The sequence below is a fragment of the Catharus ustulatus genome, chromosome 29 (genome assembly GCF_009819885.2).
Source record: "Catharus ustulatus isolate bCatUst1 chromosome 29, bCatUst1.pri.v2, whole genome shotgun sequence".
NCBI lineage: Eukaryota > Metazoa > Chordata > Aves > Passeriformes > Turdidae > Catharus > Catharus ustulatus.
In genome coordinates, this window is record NC_046249.1 from 3,422,102 (window position 1) to 3,432,958 (window position 10,857).

Sequence of the window (10,857 nt, forward strand, 5' to 3'; positions counted from 1 at the left end):
GAGCCAGAGCTGCCACTGCCATATCAGCAACAAGCACATTCTGCTTTCCCAAATATTCACACAATGACCCTGCAGGATGTCCCAGATCTGTATCATATTGTGGCCACACTGCCGGATGTGTTCCCTGCTCCCACCCAAGGCCACGCTGTCCCCAAGGGTGCAACCTCAGAATCTCCCACCCCATGCCCAGCTCCTCCCTGGGCAGGTGCTCCTGCACAGATCCCCCCAGCTCCCTCCTTCATCCCACTCCTCCAGCCCAGCAGCTCTGCAGGAATCATCATCACTTTATTGCAGCGGTCGCAGGCAGCATTCTGGGCACCTTCAGCAAAGCCTGTTGAGGGCTGTGACCCTCATTTCTCCCCGACCTGGGCCCTGTGCTTTGTGAGTGGGGGGGCAGGGACCCCCTTCCTTGGTTCCTCGCCAGTCCCCTGGCCCAGCCCTCCTGGCTTGTGGGGACGCTTTGGCAGCTGGGTGGGCAGCAGTGGGAGCCCACGGCACGCAATGGGGCAGCACTGTGGGTGCTCTGGCCGTGCTGGCAGCAGCAAGCCGTGGCATGGAGCAGGTCCCTGTGGTGCCCTCAGGGAGTGTCCTCCTCCCCATCAGCAGAGGCCATGACGCTGTCGATCCACTCGGCGTACGGGGCGATGCGGGTGTAGATCGCCGGTTTCTTGTAGTTGCCACAGACGCGGGACCCGGCCGTGACCACCCCCTCAGCCACCCCGTCACAGACCAGGGGGCCACCGGAGTCTCCCTGCAGGACCAGACCTCGTCAGTATGGCTAGCTCACCCCAGCCCATCTCCTATCCCTCATTCTTGCCCCCAGGCTCCTGTGAGCTGCTCTGCAGCAGCCAGCACAGGGGTCACTCACCCCTCCTGCTCCGCAGCCCCTCGCCTCTCATTGTGCCCTCTTGCCCCCACCCAGCCCTCCGTGGATCCGTGGTGGGGGTGTGGTACCTTGCAGGTGTCCTTCCTGCGGGAGTCGGTGCACATCATGTTCTCGGTGATGGTGCCATCGTGGCGTGTGCGGTGGTTGCAGACATCGCGGCTGATCACCGGCAGCTGCAGCTGCTGCAGCTTGTCCGGCCGCTTGCCGCTGTGGTCGATGGTGCCCCATCCTGCCACCTCGCACACCGTGTCAACCGCCACGTCCCTGTTCTCCCGCTGGAAGGGCAGCACCTGCACGTCCGAGTTCAGCTCTGCTTTCTCCTCCAGCTGCCACAAAGCCAGAGAGGACCCGGGTCACAGCCGGGCAGTGAGCCCAGCCCTGATACTGAGACCACCCTGGCCTCAGCCACACTCAGGGCTTCCCCTCCTGACTGGAGCCTCAGGATGCAGCCAGAGACCAGAGCTGGAGCTATGAGGAAGATGGAGGCACAGCTCAAAGGTGTTTGGTGGGAGAAGAAAGGATGGTGCCATGGGACAGGGAGGGATGGACAGGGGAGCCAGGCCCAGCCTGACCGTAAGGATTTCCTCTGGCCAGTGAGTGACCCTGCAGGGTCCCAAGGGACAGTGGGATTTGCAGGGACAGGGCTGTGCCTGGTGGGGAGGAGGGTCCCATCAGCCACCAGCCCACCTGGAGGAGGAGAAGGTCATCCTTGTTGTTGTGGACGTTGCTGCCATTGTGGGGGAACTGGGCGCGCACTTGGTACAGGCGTTTGTGGGGCTCCGGTTCCGTCAGCGAGTGGGCACCCAGCAGCACCTGGAAGAGCTTGCCATCCCTGGAAGACAGTCAGAGTGTGGGACAAACAGCTGGGGGTGTCACTACACCCAGCCGTGGAAATGGGGTGCTGTGGGGGGTTGGAGAGCCCACCAAGGAGCTCTGGAAGTCCCACAGCCACTGCCCAGTCCTCTCTGCAGCTCTGACATGGGATTGAGGTTCCAGAGTGGGATTTGGCCAGATTCCAGCAGCCCCCCAGCCATGCAGTGACCCCCACACACACTCACGTCTCCTCAGTGCAGTGGGCAGCGCTCAGCACCCACTGCTCGGCGATGAGGAAGCCCCCACAGACGTGCTGCCCGTCCAGCTGCAGCGAGGCCATGTACGGCTTCAGGTGGGGCCTGGCTTCGGAGCCCCTCAGGATCCGTCCCCGGGGCTGCCCTGCAGGAGAGAGGCTGGGCTGGCTGAGGGGCACGGGGCAGTGTCACTGCTATGGTCCCCTCCCGGGATCCCTGGACCCCTCCTTGTGGGCTGCACCAGCACCTGCTGCAGGTGGAGGGAGGATTTGGGGAGTTGGGCAGTCACCCCCGTGCCCTGTCACTGCCCTGGGGTGCAGGGGGGGCACTCACCATTCACTGGGGCCCAGAGCAGCAGCAGCAGAGCGAGGACAAGGATGGGAGCAGGACTTGGCCCCATGGCTGCAGAGCCCGGCGATGCCTCTGCCCGGCTGGGGGTGTGCAGGAGTTTTGGGGTGCGTGGGAGCTGCAGGGTGGACGCTGCTCACCCGGGGCTGGGACTGGGACTCGCTTTTATGTCCAGTTTGGGGCGGCGGGGGGGCAGGAAAGGGGGGGGCGAGGAGGGAATGGGGGGGTTTCCGCAGCGTGGGCTGAATGTTTTGAAATATTCAGCTTATAAAAGGGGTCAAGAGTTCCCGGCGCAAACAGTGCGGGAGGAGGAAACAGCCCGGCCCAGCTGCCGGCCCTGGCACCCGCCGCCGGGGATTTCTGCGCCGGGGTTTTTAATGTCGAGAAAGTTCAGGCTCTTGGCAAAAGAAGGCTCTGGCCAATTCTCTCCCTGCCCCCCCTGGAGCAGGGGTCCGGCTCGGCCTGGGGCCAGTCCCTGGTGGGCTCTGGATGCCAGCTCGGGAGTGCCCAGGGATACAAACCCGTCCCGTCACCGGGGGGTTCCTGCAGGGCTGGGGGCGGCGGTGATGGGAGCGGTGATGGCAGCGACAGGGGCGGTGTCCGGGATGCCGGTGGCGGTGGCAGCCCGGTCCCCTCTGCCTTTCTCCCCGGTGCCACTAAGCGGAGCCACCGCCTCGGCTCCCTCCCGGTCCCGGCGCGTCCCCGGAGCCTCTCACCGCGCCCCGAAATCTCGCTGTCCTCTCCCCTCGCCGGGATGGCCACCGTGGCTACCCACAGCTGGGTCCGGCCGCGCTCCCGACAGCGCAGAGGGACCGAGCAGGGCTCCGGGGGACACCCCGCAAGGTGCTGGAGCCCACCCTCTCCTTCTTTGCCTGCTCCACGAGCTTTTACAGCTCCGAGCTGCCGCATTCCCTTTGTCCGGCTGCACAGACCCCCCATGGCCCCGAGCTCTGACCCTCCGACCCCCCAAGCCGATGGACCCATGGTCAGCGGGTGGCCGGACCACGGGAGGGGCGCCGGGGGTCCCCGGGGGCTCGGGCTCCCCTCTGCAGCGGTGCCTTCGCCTCCCCGCTGTCCCCACGTGCTGGTGGCACATGGCGGGCAGGGGTCGGATCACGCAAGGTGGTGGCGTTAGGGGATGTGGCCGAGTCTGGGCTCAAACCAGGGATTTTCCGCAGGGAGAGAAGCTTAATCGCAGCTTCCAGTGATGCGGGATTTAGATGTTAAGTGCGCTGGGAGATTTCTGCCCACTTAGGGCCAAAAATGGAACAAGGGCACCATGTGGAGCCCGGACAGCTCAGAGCCCGGACAGGACCGTGAGAGGGTGGGCAGTGGTGGTTGGGGGGAAAAGTGAGTGTGGGGTTCAGGGAATGGGGCACAGGGTGGGATATTGGGTAGGGCACGGCCGGGATCCTCTGCAGAGCAAGGGCAGATGGGGCTGGGGCGCTGCTGCCTCTGCCCGGAGGTGCTGGGAGGCTCCAGAAAGCAGAAAGAGCCGCACCCACCTCCCCAGGCTCAAATCTGGGAGACACAAGGCACCTGCTCGAGGAACTCCTGCTGAGGGTGGCCCCCGGCACCGCCCCTGGGGCTACTCATGGGTGTCGGTCCAGGACTCCCCTCGAGACCCCCCCGAAGCCCTCGGGTGCCACGGGCAGGGCAGGCACTCCCCGGCCGACAGAGCCCAGGTGGGGGCTGGCAGAGCTCTGGGGCGGGGAGTTTGGGGCATCTCCGTGCTGTGGGACCCCCACTCGGGCACCCCTCGGGTCCCCACAGGCCCAGGGCAAGGGAGGGGGCTCTGCAGGGCAGGAGGGGCCTTGGGGAGGGGGACACCCCCCCGAAGCACAAGGGGACAAAGGATGATCGGGGGGCGAGCGGTGGGGGCAGTCCGGGTTTGGGGCGGCCTCGGGACCCCCTCGGTGCCTGGGCACGGTCCGGGGTGCGGAGCGGTGCGGAGAGAGGTCGGTCCCACGGCTGTCCTCGGCCCCGCCCGGCCCTTTGTCTCGCCTCGTTCCCCGCCGAGACCTCCCGACCCCCCTCCCGACCCCCCCAGATCCCCATCCCTGCACCGACGGGGGCTCGATGGGGGCTCGGCGGGGGCTCGGCGTCCCGGGAGGGGCCGGGGGCGGCGGGGCGGAGCGGGGGGCGGCGAGCGAGGGAGGAGGAGAAGGAGGAGGAGGAGGCGGCGGGGGCGGAGGAAGCCGCCGCTCCCCGCGCTCCGCCGAGGCAGGAGCATCCCGGATCCCGGGGACATCCCCCCCTCGCCGCCGCCACCGCCGCCCCCCGCCCCGCTGCGCCCCGGGGCCGCCGCTGAGGTGAGTGGGGCGCACAGACCGGCACAAAGGGCCGCTCCTCCCTCCCCCGACACCCCCTCCCATCCCTCGGCCCCGACCCCCGCCCGCGGCTGCGGCACGGTCCCTGCGAAGGGGAGGTTCCCCGCTGCGACCCCCGCCCTCCCAGTTATACCCCCGGTTAATCCCCCGTTATTTCCCCCCTTCATTGCCCCTCGCCCTTGCCCCTCGTCTCTCCATCCCCGTTTTCCTCCCCCCCTCATTTCGCAGCCCGGGCTCGGTGCAATCTCGTGGGGCTGGGCCGGGAGGGCTCGGGGAACCCCATCCCCGGCCCGGCTCTGCGGGCGGCACACCCCCTCTGCACGCCCTCCGCTGCAGCCTCGCCGCCCGTCGCGATAGTGACCGCCTGTCGCGACAGACGAGCCTCCGCCCCACCTGTTGTCACAGCCCCTGGCTCGGCTGGGCACCCCCCGGGGCGCTAGCACCCCCAGCTCCGGCTGTGTCTCTCTGGTGAGCGGGGGCAGTGGTGTGACCTGGGGGTGACCGGGAGTGGCGTGGGGTGTCCCTACCCCTGCAGGGCCGGGTGGTGGCCCGGGGGTGCTCGTCCCCCTCCAGGGTCAGGGACTGGAGGGGTGACCAAGGGTGACCGGGGCTACCCATCCCCTGCCGTGTGGTGACACTCGTGTCCCCACAGGGTGGAGGCACAGCCCGGTGGGACCCCTGTGCCTGCCCAGGACCATGATCCCCCCCAAGGAGAAAGCTCGTGCCCCCAAGGACAGCATGACACTCCTGCCCTGCTTCTACTTCGTGGAGGTGGGTGTGGGGTGGGTTGGCACAGGGTGGGTGCTGTGCAGGGGGCTCTGTCCCGGGCTCTGGCACAGCGGGTCGGGTTCTGTGCCCGGTTCTGGTGGGGCTGTGTGGTGCCATCACTCCGGGGGTGCGTCGGTCCCCACCCTCTCCTCCACAGCTGCCCATCGTGGCCTCCTCCGTTGTGACGCTCTATTTCCTGGAGCTGACAGACCTCTTCAAGCCGGCCAAGGTGGGCTTCCAGTGCCATGACCGGGCTCTCTCCATGCCCTACGTGGAGACCAACGAGGAGCTCATCCCGCTGCTGATGCTGCTCAGCCTGGCCTTTGCTGCGCCAGCCGCCTCGGTGCGTCTGGGCTTGTCCTGCCGTGGGGGTCAGGACAGAGCTGGGGATTGGGGTTCTGGTGCCTGGCAGTGTCCAGCATCCACTGGGGGCTCTGCCAACAACCCAGACCCCTCCATTCCCACCTGAGCCAGCGGTTCCTTCCCAGATCATGGTCGGGGAGGGCATGGTGTACTGCCTGCAGTCCCGGCTGAAGGGCCGTGCTGGTGCCGAGGGCAGCATCAACGCCGGTGGCTGCAACTTCAACTCCTTCCTGCGCCGCACCGTCAGGTTTGTGGGTACGTTGTGCCGCAGCCTGAACAGGATCCAGGGGCTGGAGGGGATGTGGGACCACCCTGGCTGTGATAGCTGGAGCGTGACCCTACCCAGACCCTGGACACTGCACCGGACCCATTCCAGTGGGTGCCTCAGGGCTGCCCCGGATGGGATGGGGGTGACCCACTGTCCCATTCCTGCCGTCCCCAGGTGTCCACGTGTTCGGGCTCTGTGCCACAGCCCTGGTGACAGATGTCATTCAGCTGGCTACTGGCTACCACGCTCCCTTTTTCCTGACTGTCTGCAAGCCCAACTACACACTTTTGGGCACCCCCTGCGATGCCAACCCCTACATCACCCAGGACATCTGCTCAGGCACCGACAAGCACGCCATCCTCTCTGCCAGGTATGTGCCAGGGGAGCCCTGTGCCACACTGCCAGCCCTCCTGCCGCTTCCCAACCACGTCCCTTCTCCCTGCAGGAAGACTTTCCCATCCCAGCACGCGACACTCTCAGCTTTCGCTGCTGTCTACATCTCGGTGAGTTCCCAGCACTGCCTGGCACATGCCAGCTTGGAGCAGCACGATTCCTGTGCCATGGGCAGCTGTGTCCCTCTCCTGTTGGCACAGACAAGCTCTGCCCAATATTCCTGTGCCTGTGCTCGGTGTGTGTGCAGGCACCTGCAGTCCCACATGCACCCAACAGCTCTGCATGGCCAGGCCATGACTAACAGCCTGTTCCTGCCCCAGATGTATTTCAACTCCATCATCTCGGACAGCACCAAACTCCTCAAGCCCATCCTGGTCTTTGCCTTTGCCATCGCCGCCGGCATCTGCGGCCTGACCCAGATCACCCAGTACCGCAGCCACCCCGCCGATGTCTACGTGGGCTTCCTGATTGGAGCTGGCATTGCCGCCTACCTGGTGGGTGCTGGTCCTGCCCTTGGCCCAGGGAGGGGCTGGGGGATGCTGGTGGGGCTGTTTGACTCCACACTCTCCTGGGCAGCTGTGGTTACCCCATCCCTAGAAGTGTTCGAGGCCAGGCTGGACAGCGCTTGGAGCACCCTGGTCTAGTGGAAGTTGTCCCTGCCTGTGGCAGGGGCATTGGACTAGATGACCTCTAAAAGTCCTTTGCAGCACAAGCCATTCCAGAATTCTATGGTTCCCCTTCCCACAGGCTTTCCATGCTGTTGGCAACTTCCGTGCCCCAACGGAGCGGGTCCCAACGCAGGCACCGGCCAAGGACGCGCTGCGGGCACTGACACAGCGGGGCCACGACTCTGTCTACCACCAGAACAAGTCGGTGAGCACCGACGAGCTGAACCCACAGGCGCGGCTGGAGGAGGCGGCACGGCCGGTGCCACGGGAGAAAAACTCTCTGGGCAGCCTGAAGCGGGCCAGTGTGGATGTGGACCTGCTGGCCCCCCGCAGCCCGATGGGCAAGGAGAACATGGTGACCTTCAGCAACACCCTGCCCCGCGTCAACACCCCTTCCATGGACGACCCCGCGCGGCGCCACATGACCATCCACGTCCCCGTGGACGCCTCCCGCTCTAAGCAGCTCATCACGGAGTGGAAGCAGAAGTCGCTGGAGGGTCGGAGCATGACGCTGGCGGAGGAGGCAGCGCAGGGCCGGGGTGTGGGGGAGCCTGGCGAGGAGGTGCCCCCCTCTCTGTACCCCACGGTGCAGGCACGCTCGGCCGAGCGGGCAGCCATGGGGCCCCGTGTGCTCATCCAGCCCCGGCCGGGCGCCTCGCAGCTGGTGCACATCCCCGAGGAGAGCCAGGCAGGCGCTGGGGCCGCGGCCGGCAGCGGGGCGGCCGTGCGGGCCAAGTGGGTGATGGTGGCGGAGAAGGGGGGAGCGCAGCGGGTGGCCAACCCCCCGCGCCTGATGCAGGTCATCGCCATGTCCAAGCAGCAGAGCCTCGTCTCTGTCACCCCCAAGCACTCAGAGACGTCCTCGTCCTCCACCAGCTCTGACTCCTCGCAGTACCGCTCGCCCTCTGAGCGGGACAGCTCCAGCATCATCACCATCGACGCTCACGCCCCTCACCACCCTGTTGTCCATCTCTCTGCTGGCAATGGGCCCTGGGAGTGGAAGTCGGGGCCGAAGGGGCCGGATGGGCCAGACACCTACGAGCTAGGTGAGGTGGGGAAGGATTTCCACGGCTTCCGCCCGGCCAAGAGCGCCGGTGTCTCCCCTGGCTCCTCTGTCAGCGACATGGAGCAGGATGAGCCACGCTACGGCAGCCTGGCCGCCATCCCGGGGGCAGCAGGGGGTGGCGGGGAGAGGGTGGAGGCCCCCCCTGAAGGGCTACTGGCCACAGCCAGCCGTGACTCCACGCTGCGGAGGAAGCCGGCCGAGAGGGACGGGACGGCGGACAGCGAGGTGGACCTGTACTACAAGAAGATGCAGGCGGGCCGCAGGTTTAAGGACTGAGCCCCGGTGCCTTGCCGGGGCCCCACGCCCCTCCCTGCTTTGGGGGGGCTCTGTGATGCCAGGGTCCCTCTGCAGGGGATGGCAGGACAGGGCTGGCTTTGCTCTCGAGCAGCACGGCCACGCTGGTCCTGAGCCAGATGAGATGTCTGTGGGACCCCCAGCATGGTTCCCTGCTCTGGCAGCTGGAGGGGCTCTGCCCCCCCACAGGCTGTGGGGCTGGGCAGCTCCAAGCACTTTTATTTTTCTCTCTAACACTGGTGCTGACATTTCCGAGGGGTTATTTTATTCCGGCTCTGGAAGTGGAAGTCTGCAGGGGGGCGGGGAGGGACAAATGTTGAAGGGCTTTGGGGGGAGACTAGATTAAGGGGTTTAACAGGGGAAAGAGGCGGCAATGGGGCAGCAGGCCCTAGCTCATGTGAGGGTTTGTGGGTGCTGGGGGTGCTGTGACACCCCTCCATCCTGCACAATCTGTGTGAGGGAGCCTGAGGGTGGGCAGGCTGGGAGGGGGGATCTGCCCAGTGCTGTGGCTCTGGGCGTGCAGAGGCTGTAAATACTGCAGGGACTGGATGAGAGGGGGTTTCGGGGTGGGGGTGCAGTGGGGGCTGAGCTCTGCCCCAGGAGGAGCAGCCCTGGGCTGCAGCCGATGTTTAGGGGGAGCAGGGAGGGGATCTCCAGGCTGCGAATATGTCGGGCAACAGCTGGAGCTGCTGTGGTTTGGAAAGCAAATAAACACGTGGATGTTCCCTGGCTGGGTTATTTTGACAGGGTGGGGGGCAGCTGAGTCCCAGTGCTGGGGGGATAGCACCAGGGCTCCGCGGGAATTCCCAACCCCAGGGAGCAGTGGCTGGGGCAGCCGCGTCCCCCTCCCTACAGGACACTGCGCCGATGGCACCAAACTGCCACCGCCAATTGGATTAACAGTGGATATCCCCAAGCCTTTGCCTTGCAAACATATGGATTATCCACATAACCCTGACTCGGTGCTGGAAAAGCCACCCGGGATTAGCGGGAGGATTGTGGCAGCAACCCGTGGAGTGGGGGGTAGTGGGGAGCCCTGGGGGTGGGAGACGAGGGGCTCCAACACCAACCATCACAATCTCCGTGGGGCTGCTCCATCCAGCCGTGCTGCGGGTGACCCGGGGAGGTGACCCGGAGCCGCCGGCGAAGGTCACCGGGATTGACGGCGAGCTGCCGGGTGGGGGTCGGGGCGATGCGGGGGCTCCCAGCCCCGCAGCCCCGCGTCGCCCCCGCGCTCACGGCTCATTGCGGTGCCGATGGCGTCACACGCCGCTTCCCGCCGCCTCTGACCCAGCGGTTTCCATGGCAACTCACAGCCCCGCATCGCTCTCGCGGGCTCGGGCAATCCTCCAGCCCCGCACCCCCGACCCGCCTCGGGCAGCCCCCAGAATTTGCTGCTGCAGCGCTTGGGGACCCGCGGGGTCGGGAGGGAGCGGAATCATCCTCATCCCCATCCTCATCCTCATCCTCCCTCCGGCCCCACACAGGAGGGGATGTCAGCCCCCACACCTCATCAGCTCCAGCCTCGACACCGCACGTGTTCGGTGTCCCGACCTTTTCCGCTGGGGACACCCTGTCACGAGTCCCCGGCACGTCCCCGTGTCCCCCACGGTGAGCCCAAGGGGCAGGGCCCGGCTTTGTGACAGCCCCGCTCCCGGCTCCACCCCGGGGTTTGGGGTTCCCGATGGCAGCTGATTCCCTTTCTGCACTCAGGGGTGGTTAAGTGCCAGGCTTTAGGGTGCTCGGGCCGCAGGCAGCATCTTCCCCAGCTCCGGGCAGAGCTGGAAGAGCCCTTTGGTGCGGAGCCCCCACCTTCTCCCCGCCTGCGTTTTCCCGTTAAATGCAGCTTCAGGGCATTTCTCTTCGGTCAGAGCCGGCCTGGGCTGCGGGAGGACACCGAGGCAGCTCCTGATACAGCTCTGCTCTATCCTGGGCACGGCCCAGCCCGGGGCCAGGCTGGGGGGCTCTGCCCTGGGGACGGGAGAGCGGAGCTGGGGAAGGACGGGACCCCCCCGAAGCCACCGCTGTTCCCATGGGGACCCTGTTCCATCGCTGCCACCCCGGTCCGCTCCTCCAGCCGCGCCAGCAGCCGAGCAGTGTCCGAGGGGCCAGGGAAGGGCACAGGGATGGCTGCAAAGCCCAGAGAACTCAGGGAACCAACCCCGGAGCCATGACCGTGCTCGCTCCTGCGGGGCAGCAACGCATCGCCCTGAGCCCAGCTTTCACAGCCCAGGCAGCTGTTACAAATCCCGTTAGCCTTTCAAGGAACAACAGTGGCCCCTTTCAGCAGGAACCCCTCGGTAACCCTGGAGCCAGAGGGCTCTGCAAACGCGTGTGGAATATGCTGGAGCCTAATGCTAGCTCAGGCCGGAGGGATGGGGCCAGCAGAGCCACAAGAGCAGCTCC

The 10,857-nt window shown here is 66.3% G+C and overlaps 2 protein-coding genes across 4 annotated transcripts; one reads left to right on the top strand and one right to left on the bottom strand.

Moving 5' to 3' along the window:
* Positions 1-264: 264 nt before the first annotated feature.
* Positions 265-2,453, bottom strand: LOC117008386 (complement factor D-like). Its single transcript, XM_033082193.2, has 5 exons — positions 2,287-2,453; positions 1,945-2,098; positions 1,574-1,718; positions 955-1,212; positions 265-751 (listed from the first exon to the last, which is right to left on the bottom strand). The coding sequence occupies exons 1-5, from the start codon at positions 2,351-2,353 to the stop codon at positions 578-580; spliced, it is 798 nt and encodes a 265-aa protein (XP_032938084.1). The 5' UTR covers positions 2,354-2,453; the 3' UTR covers positions 265-577.
* Positions 2,454-4,571: 2,118 nt separating this feature from the next.
* Positions 4,572-9,176, top strand: PLPPR3 (phospholipid phosphatase related 3). Of its 3 annotated transcripts, none has more exons than XM_033082498.1 (8): positions 4,572-4,613; positions 5,284-5,402; positions 5,557-5,742; positions 5,888-6,017; positions 6,205-6,400; positions 6,476-6,533; positions 6,744-6,917; positions 7,171-9,176. In XM_033082498.1, the coding sequence occupies exons 2-8, from the start codon at positions 5,328-5,330 to the stop codon at positions 8,431-8,433; spliced, it is 2,082 nt and encodes a 693-aa protein (XP_032938389.1). In that variant the 5' UTR covers positions 4,572-4,613; positions 5,284-5,327; the 3' UTR covers positions 8,434-9,176. The 3 variants fall into 3 exon arrangements, with proteins under 3 accessions (XP_032938389.1, XP_032938388.1, XP_032938390.1); XM_033082497.1 differs by lacking the exon at positions 4,572-4,613 and adding an exon at positions 4,773-5,099; XM_033082499.2 differs by lacking the exon at positions 4,572-4,613 and having other exon boundaries at positions 5,125-5,402; positions 5,609-5,742.
* Positions 9,177-10,857: the final 1,681 nt, after the last annotated feature.